Source organism: Poromitra crassiceps (assembly GCF_964638095.1).
Source record: "Poromitra crassiceps genome assembly, chromosome: 8".
Taxonomy (NCBI): Eukaryota; Metazoa; Chordata; class Actinopteri; order Beryciformes; family Melamphaidae; genus Poromitra; species Poromitra crassiceps.
The window spans coordinates 5,187,225-5,206,652 of NC_139629.1; the positions used below are offsets into that span (position 1 = coordinate 5,187,225).

The 19,428-nt window shown below is 44.2% G+C and overlaps 2 protein-coding genes across 2 annotated transcripts in view; one reads left to right on the forward strand and one right to left on the reverse strand.

Moving 5' to 3' along the window:
• Positions 1 to 3,193: 3,193 nt before the first annotated feature.
• b3galt1b (UDP-Gal:betaGlcNAc beta 1,3-galactosyltransferase, polypeptide 1b) lies at positions 3,194 to 5,357 on the forward strand (the record flags this gene model as incomplete). The annotated part of the gene is made up of 2 exons (XM_083641990.1): positions 3,194 to 3,484; positions 4,662 to 5,357. The coding sequence occupies exons 1-2, from the start codon at positions 3,197 to 3,199 to the stop codon at positions 5,355 to 5,357; spliced, it is 984 nt and encodes a 327-aa protein (XP_083498116.1). The 5' UTR covers positions 3,194 to 3,196.
• Positions 5,358 to 10,423: 5,066 nt separating this feature from the next.
• The window catches only part of stk39 (serine threonine kinase 39), a 51,501-nt gene continuing 42,496 nt past the window's right edge, over positions 10,424 to 19,428 (reverse strand). The window contains exons 15-18 of the mRNA XM_083641980.1: positions 19,035 to 19,087; positions 18,761 to 18,829; positions 18,482 to 18,546; positions 10,424 to 10,539 (exon numbers count right to left, since the gene is read on the reverse strand). Coding sequence (XP_083498106.1) covers positions 10,462 to 10,539; positions 18,482 to 18,546; positions 18,761 to 18,829; positions 19,035 to 19,087 — 265 coding nt within the window. The 3' untranslated portion in view covers positions 10,424 to 10,461. The remainder of the gene's footprint in view (positions 10,540 to 18,481; positions 18,547 to 18,760; positions 18,830 to 19,034; positions 19,088 to 19,428) is intronic.

The following is a 19,428-nucleotide window of genomic DNA, read 5'->3' on the forward strand; positions in this document are numbered from 1 at the left end:
GGTTCAATCCCAGCCTCAGGCAATTTCTTAAAAAGTACTCACGTTATAAGCTGCAGCAGTGATCCTTCTTTATCATCACCAGTAGTTTGAACACTGATAGAAATAAGCTGATGAAGGAGACTAGTCAGTCCCTGACTCTAGCTCAACTCACTGGTACAAATCTCACCTGTCTCACTCTTTATGCACTGTGTTATTGTCAGTGTGAATACAGTGTGTAGAAATCAGAAGCTTAACTCCCAACAGCTCATAGCTCAGTCGGCTGAGTGCCTGTGTCACTGTCTGACAGGTAGACTGTTGGTTTGATTCCTGATGGAGGAGACATATTACAGCACTGCCCTGTCTTTAACATCACCAGCTTAGCGCCTCCTACAGAGCGATACAGCGCCTCCTACAGATCCACAGAAATGGACACTGTGGACAGACTGGAAAGAGATCCAGACATGTCATATACTTTCGAATATACATACTTCGGCATGCGCTGGGACGCGTCATCAGTGATGTTAACTGGGGTCGTAAGGTGTTTCGGGTCTCTCAACATCATACACCCTCGCCCAGTAGACCCAGCCGAGGCCAATTAAGACCCCGACCCGCGTCCCGGGAAGCAGCCGCTACGGATCAGCCTTCCTACTCTGTCTGCTACGTTGCCCGCGGAAGGGCTGATCACACCCTATCCGCTGCAATAGAGCTAGTGCTACGCCGCAGTGTTGAAAGACCCTTCAGTGCATGGAGGCTCAGGCTCTGTGGGTTTCTCCCGGCCGCGCTCCTCCCTTGTCTCACCAGACCCTCCCTGGTTAAAAGGCAATCCTACCATGTCGCAGCATGGGCAGAGGACGCCTCAAAAAGGCCTGTGCGCTGCACGTCATTCGCCTGCGACGAGCTGAGTCTAACGCAGTTTTTCAAAAAGTTATTTTTACACCTAGCGGCAGCTAGCAAAACACTCTTCATGTTTCCGATGTCTGTAAAATTTCAGCTCTCTGTGGTTTTCTGTCTCATAACCCTCAGCTCATGTCTCTGCAGAGGTCAGGGGGGGGGAGAACACTCCCCCCCCCTTAGATCCAGGCAGTGCCAGCTGAACGGGATTAGAACCCACAACCTCTGGCCCCGGTGTCACTGTGTGTATTATTCCTTCACACCACCAGCTACCCTTCACACTCACAGCTCTTCTCCAGGCGCTCTTGTCTCTTCCCTCTGCCTGTCACCATTCAAAACTGACTGAGGCTCGAACCCACGACCGCAAAAGTGGCTGAGGCCTCAATATTGCCGGGCAGCAAGCCTACTCTCTGTGTCACCAAGTCAGACTGATTGAGTGAGGTTTTCTCAGGGCTTTAAATTATTCTTTCCTCTGGCTGTCGACATTAAAAACTGACTGAGGATCGAACCCACAACCTCAAGAGTCTCTGAGGCTCAAACCCACAAGCTCCAAACTGCTAGACAGCAATCCAACTCTCTGAGCTAGTGGGCCATAGTGATTAAGAAGAAGAAGATTAAAGTATAGTCTTTATGCATCTTAAAATATGTTTTGAAGGGACCTTTTAATTTGAATAGTATTTGAATTATATTAATATGATGTGAGTTTATATTCCCCTTGCACAGAACACCTTTTACTTTTATACTTGGGTACATTTCAGAGACTGTACTTTTTTTCCTTTTACTTGAGTAATTAAGTTGAATCAGTACTTCTGCTTTACCAGTCTTTTTTTACACAAATAACTGTACTTCTACTTAATCAGAGCAACAATGTGATTACATTTGGAATGACAAGAAAAAATTACATGTCTGTGCAATAGGCTAAGTAGGCCTAAATAACTCAGATATGTCACTTCCTTTCTAACCAGAAACCAGAGGTCTTTATGTGCTCAGCTGAGAATTGGTATTCTGCCTCTTGCCATTGAAGTAGGGCGGTTCACAGCTATACCAGAAGAGAACAGGATATGCAATGTCTGTGATCTAAAGGATGTTGAAAATGAGTTTAATTTCATGTTTTATTGTACTTTATATGATGATTTGAGGATTTCCTTATTTGACGAAATGCAAAAGCAAAGACCTGAGCTCTTCTGGGCAGATGATGGCCAGAAGTTGGAGTGGTTGTTTAAGACTGAGGTATTTAAGACTGCTAACTTTATCTCTAGGGCCTGGAATAGAAGGCAAGCACAGCTCTTTAAGTAGGTTCAGGTGGTGGTTTTCATGCTGTACAACTTTACTGTATGTATTTTGGGTGTTTTCTGTTGGTTTTATGTTTTGATCATTGTTTAAATGATGAACAGTAAAAGTGTCCTGTAAGCCCATGTGGGCTGGGCTTCATTCGAAGCATGACACTTAAATAAAGAAAATCAATCAATCAATCAATCATATAGGGTCTGCAATTGTAACGTTCCATATAATGAAGTATCTCATGCTTGTTGATTGAATGATTGTTTTGCACCTGCTGCTCACGTTTGAGATACTTCTGGCTCGCCTGGAAAGAAGGTGGGAGCAGCCGAGTACAGTCAGCCAATCAGAGGCAGAGAGGGGCGGGTCATGCCTTCGCCTAGCCTTCGCCATCATGGGAAAAAAAATATTGCTGCCCGAGTGCCTGATGGCCTGCCATGGCATGGCCTGCAAAAAAAAAATATATATATATATATATATATATTTTTTTTTTTATATCGATACTTGGCGTCCAAATATCGATACAATATCGTCAGACAAAATATCGCGATACTATGGTGTATCGATTTTTTCCCCCACCCCTACATGTAACCTTTATGAACTATTTCTCATTAGACAATGTAATTACACTGTGTTCATGTCTAATTACAAATACGGTAGTTCATTATGTTGTTAGGGACCTGTAAAATAAAGGGTTACCGTACACTTCATGACTTATTCAAAATTCTGGGCCTCTTGAAAATATATTTCTTATGTTAATGTACCATTTCTCTCTTTTTCTCTCTCTCTCTCTCTCTCTCCCTCTCTCTCTCTCTCTGTTGCAGATGTAAATGAAGAAGCGGGAGTGTCACGAAGAGAAATTGGACGTCCATACAATTTGCATTAGAAAGCAAACATTACCACTTCTCTCTAAAGTAATCCATTACTGACGATTGATGTCAAGCGGCCTGCTGGAGCAGCATAATGCTGCCTTGTTGGGAGAAACACTGCTAATGGAGAGAAAGCCTTATAAGAGACCACACATTCAAATACACCTGCATGCAGCATAATGCCTTCAAAAGTCTCATGTTTATACCTGTTGACAGTGGTCTGCTGGGCAAGTGCTCTGTGGTACTTGAGTGGTTCTCGCCCGACGCAATCCTACGTGGGGCAAATGACCGTGCCGATACGGAAGGTGAAACCCTACAAGAACATCACCTTCAGCAACATCCACACCCGGCCCCTCAACCCGCACGCCTTTGACTTTGTCATCAATGAGCCGAAGAAGTGCGAATCGCCCGCGCCCTTCCTGGTCATCCTCATCAGCACCACGCACAAGGAGTTCGACGCCCGGCAGGTAGGATGCACATTTTAATCCGTTTCCTTAATTGATTGATTGGTCATGTTAACGATCAATTAATCGATTAATCCTTATATTTAAAAAATCGCTTTTGACAAAACAAAATACAAAAATGCTAAAAAAAATTTACACCTGTCTTCAGGGCCTACTCAACAAGTTAATCAACCAACCAAACGTCCTGCATTAGCTGTCATTGTGCATGTAGACGTGCTGTATTTCAACATTGTATTACAATGTTTACAATGCATACCGTCGTCTTTTTGGGTGTAATTCTCCCACACTGGACTTTTGCCCGCTTGCTTGGCTTTCTTCTTCCTCCTATCCTCTTCTTCCTCCTTTCCTATTTTTATCTCCTTCCTTCCTTGCTTCCTATAAGCGGTGAAAGTTAGATCCTGTCTTTGTGGTGTTAAATTATTCTAGCAAAAAATTTGAAAATCTGAATCAGAATTAGAATCAGAATCACTTTTATTGCCACAGTATGCAAGTTACATACGAGGAATAAGCGTCTGTATGCAGCGTAGCGGTCACATCAATATACAGAGATAAGAAGTAGGAAGATAACTAAAGACAATCACAAAGTTGCAAGTGCAATCAAATCAAGTAAATATATACAATATGTACATGTGTACAAGTGTTCTGTGGATGATAAATATGAATTTACGTTGGATTTACAGAGTTAAATAGACGTTAAATAGGCAGTGGATTTACATGAATTTACAGTCGGAGTTAAATAAGAGTTTACATTGAATGTACATGAAATTTACAGGCTAAGTTAAATAGGCATTAATGTGCAGGGAATTTACATGAATTTACAGTCCCAGTTAGACAGGCATTACATTAGATATGAGTTCCAGTTTTATGGGGGGGGGGGTTCAGTTGAGTTTAGGAGGAGGTAGTGAGTTTGTGTGTGTGTGTGTGTGTGGGGGGGGGGGTGTTGTTGGTGAGGTCCTTGGCAGAAGGGGTTTCCGGGCCTTGTTGGTGAGGCTGATGGCGGTTGGGAAGAAGCTGGTCTTGTGGCGGGTGGTTCTGGTCTTGGCAGACCTCAGTCTCTTGCCGCGGGGGAGTGTCTTAAAGAGGACATAGGTCTACATTGTCGATGAATCGGTTAATAGCCTATATGTGTGATCGATAATTCTTAACAGCCATTGTTGATTAATCATTACTATACCGGCAGGCCATCCGGGAGACCTGGGGGGACGAGAGCACGTTCAGCGACATCCGCATCGTCACCGTCTTCATGCTGGGCAGGAACACGGACACCGTCCTCAACCAGATGGTGGAGCAGGAGAGCCAGATCTTCCACGACATTGTGGTGGAGGACTTCATCGATTCCTACCACAATCTCACCCTCAAGACCATGATGGGCATGCGCTGGGTGGCCACCTTCTGCCCTAAAGCCCAGTACGTGATGAAGACGGACAGCGACATCTTCGTCAACATGGACAATCTGGTCTACAAGCTGCTGAAGCCCGCCAGCAAGCCGAGAAGGAGATACTTCACAGGCTACGTGATAAACGGAGGTCCCATCAGAGACATGCGCAGTAAGTGGTACATGTCCAGAGACCTGTATCCTGACAGTAAATACCCCCCGTTCTGCTCGGGCACCGGATACATCTTCTCCGCAGACGTGGCGGAGCTAATCTACAAGACTTCGTTGCACACCAGACTGATACACCTGGAGGACGTGTACGTGGGACTGTGTTTGCGTAAGCTGGGCATACACCCTTTTCAGAACAGTGGTTTTAATCACTGGAAAATGGCCTATAGTCTCTGCAGGTACCGGCGGGTTATCACCGTCCACCAGATTCCCCCGGAGGAGATGCATCGCATTTGGAATGACATGTCCAGCAAGAAGCACCTGAGATGTTAGGGACACGACGAGGACAACTGGACCCGTAGTCCAGTTGTCCACCTCTTATATTTTCCTTTTGCCTTTTCTCTCCGTTTGGATTTTCATCCGAGTTACACGGACTATTGTACAAACAGTGAGGGCTGCTGCGAGTCTCGATTTCACGACAGCGGTTTTAATTAACATTCATCGATATGTCTTCTTCTACTGATTCCACCTCATGATTGTTAATGAGTGCACGGGGCTTGTAAAGCGCATCATTTCTCATGCATATCTAAAAATGTGGTGTTATTGAAAGTCAGTTCCAGTTCGACCAGAATATACTTTAGTCCATCGGCCAGACGACCTCAGTTCAGGCCGTTGGCAAGCGTCCGCCCTGCTGAAGTGTCCTGTTGAGCAAGACACTGGATCCCCCACCAGCTGCAGGGCTGCTGCTCTGTAGTTGACTCAGCACTCTGCACCTTCCCGCACGGGTGCAAGGGAGGCAAAATAGAATTTCTGCACAGGGATCAATAAAGTATCACATAACTATTATTAAATCAATGTTATATATTTAAAATGTCATTTACAAATGAAACCAGGGGTATTATTTAAGAGTGAAAACACAGCTATAAATCTAATCTGACAATAAACCAGGTCGTCTGTTGGGACAAAATACATCTGCATCATGCTCTCCCCTTCCGTGTGATAATAAACAGACCAAGTTGAAATGCGATTTTCTGTTTTTCGTTGGATGATTTTCACACAAGACACTATTAGAAATCAAAACATGTAGCTCAATTCACCGAGTGCTCTGTTATTACGAATTCTTTGCATATTGCCATAATGTTGCTTCTTTCTGAAAAACAAGTCAGACATGTGATTTTAGCTTTTAAATGCAATGGGTTGTTTTCCATTTGGAGATTATTTTCTTATTTGGGGTAATTATCTGTGTCAGCTATTTGCTTCTAAACCAGCTCTTGGTAATGTACTGTATGCTGTATGTGGACAGCTGTTTCAGCTCATCAACATCTCCACGCATCAATAGAAATACAGTATCATGTTGTGCAAGTCAGATTTTAATTGTAGCTAAGACGTTCCAGAGTGGATATATTATCATGTGCATCTGGCATATCAGTAATTACTGAAGCACTGCTACTGAAATAATTGATTTTGTTTCTATTTTCTAGAACGTGAATGGCTTTAATGGCCAATTTTTTTCCTTTTTTCAAAGGTTTCTAGTATTATAAGCTAATGTGACATTTACTGTGAAAGCATCTATCCTAAAAAAGGGTTGTTGTTATAAATGGTATGTTTTATATATATATATATATATATTAAAAAAAATACTTGAATAATTAAAGTTACATTATTGCTTTTACTTGTTGCCTTTTTCCAGCTCCTAGGTTTTCCATCTCATTTCAAACCATAGAGATACAATTTAATAATTGTCCCTATTGGTAATAATGTTTCCATACATAATGTCAGTAAGTACATTTGTATTCCATGGTCCTGTATCATAGCCATTTGAAGTCCATCCCTGGAGACCGACCAAACGTTCTCTATAAAGCCAAATGTCGTTGCTTGGCAAAGTCTGTGACAGCTGTGAAGGTGTCTGCTGTAGCTGTGAATGTGTCGGTTACATGCTGCCACTCCGACGTGCTGCCACTCCGACGTTCTGCCACTCCGAAATATCGGCACTCAGAAAGGGGGTATATTCCCCGTTTTTCACTAACCTCTCCCAGCCCCCACGCCAAACCTAACCTCCCCCCATGCCTAAACCTAACCTCCCCCAGACCCTAACCCAAAACCTAACCTCTCCCACCCCCACGCCTAAACCTAAGGTCGGCATTGCGGCTTCTAAGGTGAACGACCGCCAGTCCGAATAATGGAAGTTAACGTTCGGAGTGGCAGGGCTTCGGAAAGGCAGAGGAACCCCGAATGTGTCTGCTGTAGCTGAAAGCTGTCGGATCCTGTCACGATTGTCAAACTCTGCTTTGTGCTTGAATTTAAAGGTCGCATCTTGTGTAAAACACACAAAGTCATGTACGGAAAAAGTGCCTCCAAACGAGCCATTTTGAATTCCGTGATTTTGTGACATCACAAAGTAACACTCATTTCATTCACCCGCTTACAGCGCCGCCCCGCCAACTGAATATGGAAGAGCAAACCTTGTTGTCTGTAGCAGAGTTGCTGTGTAGCATGTAGCTGTGTAGCACATCTGCTGTGTAGACTGGAAACATTTACAGAAAACAATCAACTGCACCAAAGATGGATCTATCCCAACAGATCATCTTATCAAAACAGCGTAAATTAGGGGAGAGAGACAGAGCATAATAGAGAAGTCCCACGAATTCTGGATTTGAGTTGTTGTTTTTTCCAAACCGAATTCATAATCTTGTTTAAAGACCACTGGATATGGGACATTTCATGTAAAATATTCCATAGATAGGTGTAGGTGGTAGATATGATTATCAAACTAGTTACTGTATAATCAAACAACACCGTCATGCATTCAGCCAATACCAAATAATAATAAAGAAAAAACTTTTCTTTTGTAATAATAGCAATTCTTTATTTGTTGCTCCTCTGCAGAAATTTGAAATCAGCTGATTACAGAGAGGGAGCAGGGATAATATGCTGAAATGGTATACATACTGTACATAGAAAACACAATAAATTACCTCTTAAAATAAAGAATTTAGTACAAGTTAATATTTACTACTTCAATACTTAAAAAATAATTTAGAGCGACTGGACTTGTTTGGACAAACAAATGGCTCGTCAGCCTTTCAGTAGTTGCCTTTTGGTTTCATCTTCAGATTCATTGTCATACAGTACATTTGAGTTACTACTATATTTTTTGGGAACAAAAACGTTTTGTAGTGCAGTAGGACAGTAGGCTAGTCGGACAGAGCAAGAAAATGAAACTGTTATGATGTTTACTAGCTGGGCTTCTGACACCACATCAACCAAAGCAGATTACATGACTGCAGCTTCTGTTATGTTAGATGACATTTGTCAGTTGACAAAAGCATACAAGTTAAATTAATCTATCAGGGCTAAGCATCTGCTTGTCAGGTGCACTCTGCCCAAAAGTGCATTATAGCCTGTCCCAAATAACTTGAGAAAGATACTTCACTTGAATCGTATCATTGCTGGAATAATATCTGAAATGGTAATTAGCAGGTTCTGCTCTCCATGTTCTATGTGGTCTCTTTCATTACCTACTCTCTTAGGCACAGAAAAATGAACAAGGCACCTCTAGCATTTTGAAGCATTAAGACTGTCGAAATGCGCAGCAAATTATACACTGTCTCACTTTTCCTGTACAATCCAAGCAAATAGGTCCCTTCTTGTCAATGGAATTCACCGCCTAACACAGTAGTACAATTCATCCTCTTTTTAGACATTCAATATGTTATCATGAAAATGTGCTTTTTCCCATAAATAAACGAAATCTTACATTCTCTGCGGCACACGACACAGACCTAAGGGAAACGTCACAAATGGCGGGTTGTGAAATGCCAGCTTGAAGCGAATTTGTTTTCACTGTGGCCACAAAAAAAGAGCATGAGAAAACTATAATACCTTCTCATTTCAATAAATAATGAGAGCAGAGGTAACACGATATACAAAAACAAAACAAAACAAGATTCAAATAAAACATCCAAAGCTACATCTTAATCACCTGCTTTCACCACCTGAGTACATCTTTAGTTTCTTGGGCTTGATCCTGAACCCGGTCCATGTGCTGGGCGGTGGAATGTCATAAGGTGGTGGGCCGAAGGGTCGAGGGACAGTGAGGGAGGAGCTAATGAAGGAGGTGGAGGCGGGGCCGTGGCAGAGCTGGACATCAGGGCAGAGCCATTGAAGAGAGAGTCGCGCCAACAGAAGTCCAAAATGCTTGATCGTCACGTGACTCAAGAGACTTCTGCGTCGATGCTAAAACGGATCGGCTGGGGGGACATGAGGAGTGATGATTGGTTGGGTTTATGGGTTGGGTTCAGGCATGGGGAATGATGATTGTTTGGAGTTAAAGGTCTTTGCACACACATTCCGTTTTTTTGGTATGCGTTTTTTAAATCCGTCATCTGAAAAAAAAAATCGTTTTTGCACAGAAACCTTGCAAATGGAGTCCGATGTGTTTTATTATTGTGCTTGTCATTCTATTCGCAATACGTCCTCTCCTGTATCCACATACGACATGACAGGCAGCAGCGGTTGAGCTGCACTGCAGAAGGCAGATGGCAGCAGGTGGGGGAATGGTAGCCGTATCGCACTGGACAGGCGCTCCGTACTCACCTTCAAGGCTTCACCTTACCAAGCCGGCTGCGGTGCGCCGTGGCCCGAGGTGCCGCAGCACCGCTCCCCGGGGAGAAGGGCCAGTGAGGTGGAGCGAGCACCTGCGTCTCTCCAGCTGCCTCTCCGCTCCTCGGGCTCTCTCTCTCCCACAAACACAGACACACAGGGGTCAAACAGCTCGCAAAAGGCTTTCGACTGATGCGAAAAACGCAGAAAATCAAACGTGTTCCGAAAGATGTGATGACGGACGAAGGTTTCTGAGTCACTGTGTAAACATGAGTGACACAACGAGGTCGTATTTATTTTGAAACAATTTCGGACGAGAAATACGGACTTGGTGTGCAAAAAGCCTTTAGGGTCAGAGGTGGGGTTAGGTCCCTACGGGCCGATCCATTCTAGCATCAACCATAGTTCCAAGCATAGTTCCAGGAAGTATGTGGCAGGCCGTTTGAATGCATAAAATAAAGCTGATAATATACAATTTGATTCTTTAAACGTCGGACCCTTTCACAGTACAGCACAAACGGGTCCATTCTGCTGTAACTCTGCTTAATCCAGAGAACCTTACTTCTGGGAACTGTTGTGAGGCTGCGATCTGCCGCCATTGTTGTAAAAAAAAACAAAAAAAATCCATTGGAGTGAATGGAGACGACGCAAACTCTTAATATCTCAATGGCTCTAGGTGGTGGGGGGCGGGGGGGGGGGGGGGGCGTGTCCTGGGGGAGGTGTGTGGGGAGTGGGGAGGGGTGATTGTGCGGGGTGTGGCGTTGTGTTCCTCGGTCTGTCTGCCCTGAGGGGTCTCCCCTGGCTCACCTGCGTCAGGCATGGAGAGGGAGGGGCATCAGCTAACACTGAGCTGTGCAAAGCCCATCAGCTTCACCTCGTCTGGGATGTCCACGTCGTCGCAGCAGCTGGAGGCCTTGAGTGAGCAGGGAGACATGGACAGAGTCAGCGGGGTGAGAGGTCACGCACCCCGGCCGCCACTCTCGCTTCCACCACCACACCTAATCCCACCAAATCTGCAGAACAGCTGGACTGTAACAAGCTGGGGATTGAAGCTACTTACAGTTGGTAAGCTTATTGTTTCATGGATTAAGGCCTCTCTCTTTTTTTTTTTTTTACCCTTTGGCCTCATTTCCAGAAAACGTTGAAACTAGATCTGGAAATGTATTAAATAAAATAAAAAATTAAATGTATTTCAATTCAGTAACAAAGACAAGGGAGCAGACAAGAGCAAGAGTAGTCCTGGAAAAAGGGTTGCAATTCTTTGTTAGAGAGCAATTGAATTCAGTTCATTTATTTAATAAGAATGAGACTCTGGTGTAGGTGGCCTAGCCCAGAGGTTCTCAAACTTTTTCACGTCAAGGACCACTAAACTGACACAAATTAGACCATGGACCCCCATTTGATAAGATTGTGTCCCAGGATCCCCCATCTGATAATAGGGAGTTTAAGCAGTGACGTTTTAAGGCCCAATTATACTCCATTTTCATCCGTAAATAAGGGCGTCGGTTTCAAACGGTGTAATCGTCACTGCCCACATACTTCCATGCGTCTTTCACGTTGGTATCATGTTAAGCAATACATCCACCAGTGGGCAGTAGAGAGTCAAATGTATGAGTGTGTGTGTGGTTTTCCTCCGTTTCATGCGTATCCGTAAGCTTTCAGATGACGGACAGAAAACGGACGAAATGAACGCAGAGTACGGACAGAAGGCTCTGTCCGTCTCCGTCTCCGTCTTTAACGTTGAGTATAATTGGACCTTTAAGGACGGCGACGGGGTTCCAATCGGGTTGCCGTAGTCCCGGAAGCAGATATCACTAAGCTGCACGACACCAAAACACTACGGCTACTTCTTCCTGAGTGCTGCTGGCAACAGCAGACATGCCTACTGTATGAACAAAGAAGACATTCAGTCAAATTAGCGGACATATTTAACAAATATACTCTTTATCCATACAACTACTAATGATAGAATCGAATATACATGGAATGACAGTGCCAAATACGATGAAAACATGTAATTCTCAACATGCTAAGAGCTCGGCGTACTGCGGGGTACGTCAAACTACTCCTCCCGTAGTCGGCAGCTGGGCTACAAACAGGGGGAGGTGGCTAGATAGAATCGCGCAAAAGTGTAAGCTGATCAGATTTCTCAAATGAAAATCGGGGACATTTCCAGTCTGGCAATCAATATATTATTAAAATATCCACTGTTATTACCTATGAAATAAGAAAGGGGGATTATTCCAGTTTCATATATTTTGCCCCCCCAGCAGCATGAGGCCTGGCCGTCCGTACCTACAGCGCCAAATGTTTTATGAAAAGCCTCAGATCTCAAAAAGTATTTTCGGTGTTACAGTCCTAAGTGTTTTTCCATTGTTCACGATTACCTGGAACAGCAGGACGCAGCATGTAAACACTTGTTGGATCATGGATGCCTGGATCAATGGACTACATAGACGTGATGCTGTGATATGCTTTTAACCCGCCCGTAAGTAAGCCTCCCGCAAACTTTTTGCTTGAGTGGTTTGCCAGTGGACACGTCTGTAAAGGGGAGACTCGTAGGTACTCATAGGATCCATTCTCACTCAGATATCTTGAGGTGAGAGGTCAGGGGTCCCCTTTGAAATTGACCATGCCGGTTTTTCAAAATTCATTATTTAGCCCCTTTTTTTTCCTTCCCGAGAAGGTAGCATGGCATTGTTGGTCCCAATCTGGTCCCAATGGATGCTGTAGGACTTACAGTTTCATAGCCTATAAGTATCTTCACTCTAGATTTAAGAATGAGCCCGCTAGAGCTAGAGTCATATCGATGCCAGTAGAAAATCGGGGACATTTTCAGGGACAGCTCCAGCCGGGGGACAGGTCCCCAAAAAGGGGGACTGTCCCTGAAAATCGGGGACGTCTGGTCACCTTAGCAAAGTGGGTCTCGATGCCGTTGCCGTTGCTCCAAGCCATGGTTGCTTAAACTCCCTAATACTTTGATGACCCTCCACTCTCCTGCCTCTGTCTTGCAGGAGGCCTGATGTTGGGGTCGTTAGGCTGATTGGGTGCACCTGTGGCCGGTGTACTCACTTCCCTCAAGGGAAAATAACAAGACAACACAAACTACATGATATAATCAAACAGAAGAAAAGGTGCATCGGTGAGGAGGGAGAGAGAATGAATGGTCTGAAGGTGTTCTTAACCCCAATGGGTACACGGGGCATGCAAATCAGACCCCAACACCAGAGTCCTGTTAAAGACAGGGCCTAGAGAGTGGGAGGTTCATCACACTTTTAGATGTTTCATTACAGAAAGTGTATGAAGCCCATGACCAAAATAGTCATACATTCCGTTATAGTGTTACTTATGGTTGGAATTCTAGTGGAAAATAAATAATTACCCTTTTTCCTGGAACCCCCTCAAGAACCGGACCCCACTTTGAGAACCACTGCCCAAAGTAAGTAGGATCAAAGAAAAGAAACTGAACTTTTAAGTTTCAGAAAGAAAGGTTTTCGCATCAGCGCCTTGAACTCACATTGGAGATTGCCTCTGAACTAAATAGTCCCCTGGGATTAAAACACAAGCTTTGTTTTATTGACATTTTCACCTTCCAGTGTGCGCTTATTTGAAGATGATTGTGCTGCGCAGATGCTACCAAGCAGGCCCTATTAAAGTTGATGTGCATGTGATTGTGCATATTGTCTGAGGGGCCCCCGGCGAGCCAATCAATATTTCTTTTTCCCGTCAGCCGGAGGCGGAGCGGGTGGTCTGACACCTGATCAGTGAGAGGCACTTCATCTCTCTGGGAGTCTGACAGCTCTGCAGTCTTCTGATCAACACAGAGCGACTGTGATGAAAAGCCCAGTTCACACCAATGATTCACAACGCAACCAAACTGTCCTAGAACAAAGCTGCAGCGGTCTGAACAGACCCGTCTCAGAGTCCAGCATATTTTAAAGTCGAGCTGAACCCAAAAATGACTTTTCTTTTCTTTTAGTTCAAATACCTGGGTATGCAGTGCACCCATTTAATAATGTATGCAAACAAAATCACAACAATCTAATTTCTTTAGTTTTTCCACACTTTTTCACATCAAAAGTTCATTTTTCAAAATTTCATTGATAACAGTAATGTACAGTTTGCTGACGTCACCTAGTACTATCAAATTTCTACCCCATTTCAACAAATCATATCACGACATGACAGCTGTCAATCAAATCTTCATTTCAGGATAATTTTCTCTTCCAAATGAAGTAGAAAATGGCGCCTAGTGCCTGTCATCTGGCAGAATTCCTATCCCATAAACGAACTACTAACTTGGCCAATTGTTAGAAACATGAACAAAAAACAAAAACTATCATCTCTAAGAATGCAAAGAAATGTAACTGGCTCGTTAAAACGCGCATTCCAGGGATATCGTATTTACAGCAGCGATAATGGCGCGCGCATCCGAGAGCTTGGTTGTCGGGGTCGCACCTCGGAGATTCCAGGCCGACGTGCTGCACTCTCCGCTCGGCAACACGAAGGCAGCTGGCTGCCTGCGGGTCGCTGAGCTCCACTCCTCCCGTCAAAAGGCTCTTCCCGAGGGGAGCGCCACAACACACTGAATCCCACTCGATTTGGAGGCGGAACACGCCAGGATTGGCCAAAGCCCAATCCAGTCCCCAGAATTGTCAAATAAAATCATCGACATGATACTATGACCCGCCTCTCAACCTGTCATCTTAGACAAACTATGTTTTCAGTCTGAAACGGACTCATTATGCACGTGACGAACAGGTTCAGTTCGACTTTAAGGGTGTATTCACACCTATCTCGTTTGGAGCAGTTGTTCCGAAACGGAGAGCATTTTCCCCCTTGGTGCGGTTCGTTTGGGGGAGTGTGAACACAGCAATCGCACTCGGATGCGGGACAAAACAAGCGGACCGAGATCGCCAAGAAAGGGTGGTCTCGGTCCGCTTCCAAACGAACTCAGGTGCGGTTCGTTTGTGGTGAGAACGTGAGCCGACCTCGATCCGCCACAACAGCAGTAAACGGTGCGCATTTTTGGATAAACCAGCTGCCGTAGTCAGCTGCGCTGTGCGTAATGGCCTGAAGAACGAGCATTTTTATCGTTTAAAAACAACATCTTTCAGATCCTGTTTTGGCGACTTGTGACTTGCATCGATAAACTTTGGGGGATTTTTGGATCATCACATCAGCAGTTTGAACTCAATCAACTTACCTCGGACCATGGGAAGCAACGTTAATGTGTTGAATCTCTAGGATTTTGCCTGTGTGTGGTGCTCTCTCTGGTCTCCATTCAATAAATGAAAACAAATCGTGGTAATCAGAGCCAGCCTTCTTTGTGATAAGATTGTCTGGTTCAATCAGACAATCAGACTGATTGCATGTCTTCCTCGAAATGTCCGTTATTATTAAATTATTTATTAATATTTTATTCCTGACAGGACAGGTGTTCATATGTCTCGGCTAATCCTCATCTCCGTGATAGTAGCCTAATAGCAGAATTTGCGAGGGTCTTTGATCTTCTATCTCCAAATTCCCAATAGCCTAAATAGGCTAAATAAAAACATAGGCTTACATAGGCTACATAGCATACATTAATAAATAAATAAAGATCTCTCTCTCTCTCTCTCTCTCTCTCTCTCTCTCTCTCTCTCTCTCTCTCTCTCTCTCTCTCTCTCTCTCTCTCTCTCTCTCTCTCTCTCTCCTCGCACGGCGGAGCCCGACATAGCCTAAAATGTAGGTCTAACAAAACGCATTTTTATAATCATATAGGAAAATCTCTGGGAATTATTTTGTCCATCCCGAGAGGCTATTAGCCTATCAGAGTCTCTGCTGGCCAATCCAGGAAGTTTGACAATACTATTTGGACCGTTTCATTTGTGGCTGTGTGAACACAAACGAACCAAGGCACAAATGCAACAATTGTATCAATTAAGTACCTGAATCGGAACAAAGCAAACGACCCAGAGGTGTGAATACACCCTAAAGGTAGCCAGAGTTGTAGAACATTGCAAGCAGTTGCGAGTTTTCAAATCCTTGATCTGAAATGGCTTATAAAGCGAGCTTCCGACATCATTGCGTTCAGGCTGTGTTTAACTCAGAGTTTAAAAAAATATACACAGCTAGCTAATTTCATTGGTAAAATAGCTGTTGAATTCAACATATTGCTATAATCACAGTCAAATATAAACAATATAAACACATATTGCATAATAAGAGTAGTGCAGGAATGAGTCCGGAAGACCTGGACTTCTGGGTAAGCCTACAAAAATACATCATCCCTGCAGTACTCGATTACACCTCAAATTAGGTCAACAAACACTTTGATGACGTCAACTCAGACAGCACAGAGCTCTGAAATTAGACCCGAATTTCCGACCTCGACAACCGTTAATTCATTTTTTACAAGTCGGAGCTTGTTTTTTTCCGAGTTCCGAGGTGTCTTGAACGCAGTATTAGTTCCATCAAAAAGCTGTTCCACTGCCGCCTGCGCCATAAATTGCTTAGATAAAAAATAAAAAATGAATTGTTCCCCCACTCTCTGGGATTGTGGCACTGCAAACATAGCTCTTCTTTTGGAAAGGCAGAGGTGCGCGATAGCGAGGAGTTCATAGCGCCTGCAGTGTTCACAATGGAAATGGGAGAATGGCGATATACATCTACACGTGGAGCCGGCTGCTGCCCCGACTCTCCAGCCGCAGCTCGGCTCTCCTGAGAGTGCTCCGCCTGCAGTGCTGCTCACTAACTGCTGATAAGACAAACATGGCAGAAAGGTCAACCTGCGATGTAGTGCTGTGACCCCACGCACAGATGTTGTCTACCCCACAAGTTTAGAAAGGCCACTGGAACGTAATTAGAATATTTCTGCAAATCCAGCAAGATTGACATTAATTGCTTTCGTAGATTATTTATTTATTTCTAGGATTTGTATTGTTTCTGCATTGGTTAGATCAATGTCAAAGAGGTGATTGAGTTGTTTTTTAACAGGCAGCATGTGCAGCATAAGATCATCTGGCATCTGTCTTTCTCAGTCCAATCCTCTGGGGGGTCGTCTCAGCACTACAGAGACAGGATCCCATTAAAGGAAGCCTCTGCTGATTTTAAATCTGCTTTGCATCATTATAATGTGGGTAATATATGCAGATGGGTCTCCGTGTTTTCCTGTGCCGAGAGCTCTGCAGTCTATTCCAGGCACTTCGGTGTCAGAATGTCCAGAATGACTCAAAACGCGTCATTCTGGACACGGAAGTGAACAGCTGTTCCAACTCCAGATTGTTTCTTTTGATTTTTTCTGTCTGCGCACATCCATGGAGAATCACATGGAGAGCCTTAACGAGCGTTAATGACCCATACCCCAGTATACTGTACACTCACTGAGCACTTCGTTAGGAACACCTGTACACCTCAATTGATCAATTATAAATTGCTTCATAATTGCTTATCCATGCAATTATCCAGTCAGCCAATCATGTGGCAGCAATGCAATGCAGATACAGGTCAGCAGCGTCAGGTAGCGTTCACATCAGACATCAGAATGGGGGGGGAATGTGATCTCAGTGTGCCAGACGGGCTAGTTTGACTACTTCTGAAACTGCTGATCTGGCTTTTTCACGCACAACAGCCTCTAGTCTAGAGCTTACACAGAATGGTGCAAAAAAACAAAAACATTCAGTGAGTGGCGGTTCTGTGGACAGAAACACCTTGCTGATGAGAGAGGTCAGAGGAGACTGGCCAGACTGGTTGGAGCTGACAGAAAGGCTTCAGGAACTAGAACCTCTTTACAACTGTGGTGAGCAGAAAAGCATCTCAGAATGCAACACGTCAATCCTTGAGGTGAAGTTCACTTTGGTAGCCCGTTGACTTTGAGCTGAAAGCTGATTCCTACCAGCCAGTATTAGTAAGGTGTTCCTAATAAAGTGCTCTGTGAGTGTTTATCTCCACTTTATATTGATGTGACATTTAGGTGTTTGCCCTGCACAATTGGAAATATCTCTCTGCTTTGACACAGCTATGACAGAGCTATGACACAGCTATGACAGAGCTATGACATAGCTTTGACCCAGCTATGACAGAGCTTATGACACAGCTATGACACAGCTATGACAGAGCTATGACATAGCTTTGACCCAGCTATGACAGAGCTTATGACACAGCTATGACAGAGCTATGACACAGCTATGGCAGAGCTATGACATAGCTTTGACCCAGCTATGACAGAGCTATGACATAGCTTTGACCCAGCTATGACAGAGCTTATGACACAGCTATGACAGAGCTATGACACAGCTATGACAGAGCTATGACACAGCTATGACAGAGCTATGACAGAGCTTATGACACAGCTATGACAGAGCTATGACACAGCTATGACAGAGCTATGACACAGCTATGACAGAGCTATGACATAGCTTTGACCCAGCTATGACAGAGCTTATGACACAGCTATGACAGAGCTTATGACACAGCTATGACAGAGCTTATGACACAGCTATGACACAGCTATGGCACAGCTATGACAGAGCTATGACGCAGCTATGACACAGCTATGGCAGAGCTTTGACACAGCTATGACACAGCTATGACAGAGCTATGACACAGCTATGACAGAGCTATGACATAGCTTTGACCCAGCTATGACACAGCTATGACAGAGCTATGACACAGCTATGACACAGCTATGACACAGCTATGACAGAGCTATGACACAGCTATGACACAGCTATGACACAGCTATGACACAGCTATGACAGAGCTATGATGCAGCTATGACACAGCTATGACAGAGCTATGACACAGCTATGACAGAGCTATGACACAGCTATAGAGCTATGACACAGCTATGCTATAATCATCTGGAAACTCACCAGTTTAAAGGTCAACACCTTGTAGGTAGTTGGGTCGTCTACAATCTTCTGGAGGTTAGCAGCAACTGCAACAGTAATACAGAGGGCATAAGACAAACACATGTGATGGTAACATATGTATTCTCCATTTACATAACATACTGTATAGGTACTGTATAGGAGGAAGCATCTCCATCACTGTCTAATGGCAGACTAGTAGTTGTATAGTACATCAACTCCAGTAAGAGGAGTATGTATTCAAGCTATGCAACTGATCAGAATGAAGAGGTGTAACATTACCAATAACAACGTCATGCCCGTTGACCAGGCCGGCTGAGAACAGCTCCTGGGAAACACCATCAGCAGTGTCTGTTGGGGGAGTTAACATGACAAATATTAAGCCTGAAACAAACCTTCCACTCATCCGGCAATTGGGTTAGATATTGAATGAAATACTGACACAAGCAATTCTATTCTTCAACACGGCCATTACCCGAGACACACACACAGAACAATTCACAGTATCTGAAGGCGTTATCACAAAGAGAATAGGATATTCAAATCCATTTCTTACCTCGCCCGGGAATGTATTCAAACCGGATGTCATTCAGTTCTTTTCTCGAGTTCCTGAGAGGAGAGAGACAAGAGGATAATATGATTTGCAAAAAGCAATATCTCAAATGTCAGATTTGGATTTGTCACTTCTCTGTCTGCTAAGACTTCTCTTCCTCTGCCTCTCTCCCATGGGAGCGACTCCACTGAAGGGACTCCACTTTAAGGAACACGTCTCTTGTTCAGAGCTACAGCACAGGAGGAGGAGGTGAGTGGGAGTGAGGGATTGATGTTACGCCATGCGCAGACGTGTGATCCTGGAGGAGTGACGATGTGGAGGAAAACCCCCCAGCGGACGCGCCGACACTTTAGCGCTGCGCCACACACTATGCGCTTATCAAGCTGGCACATGTAAA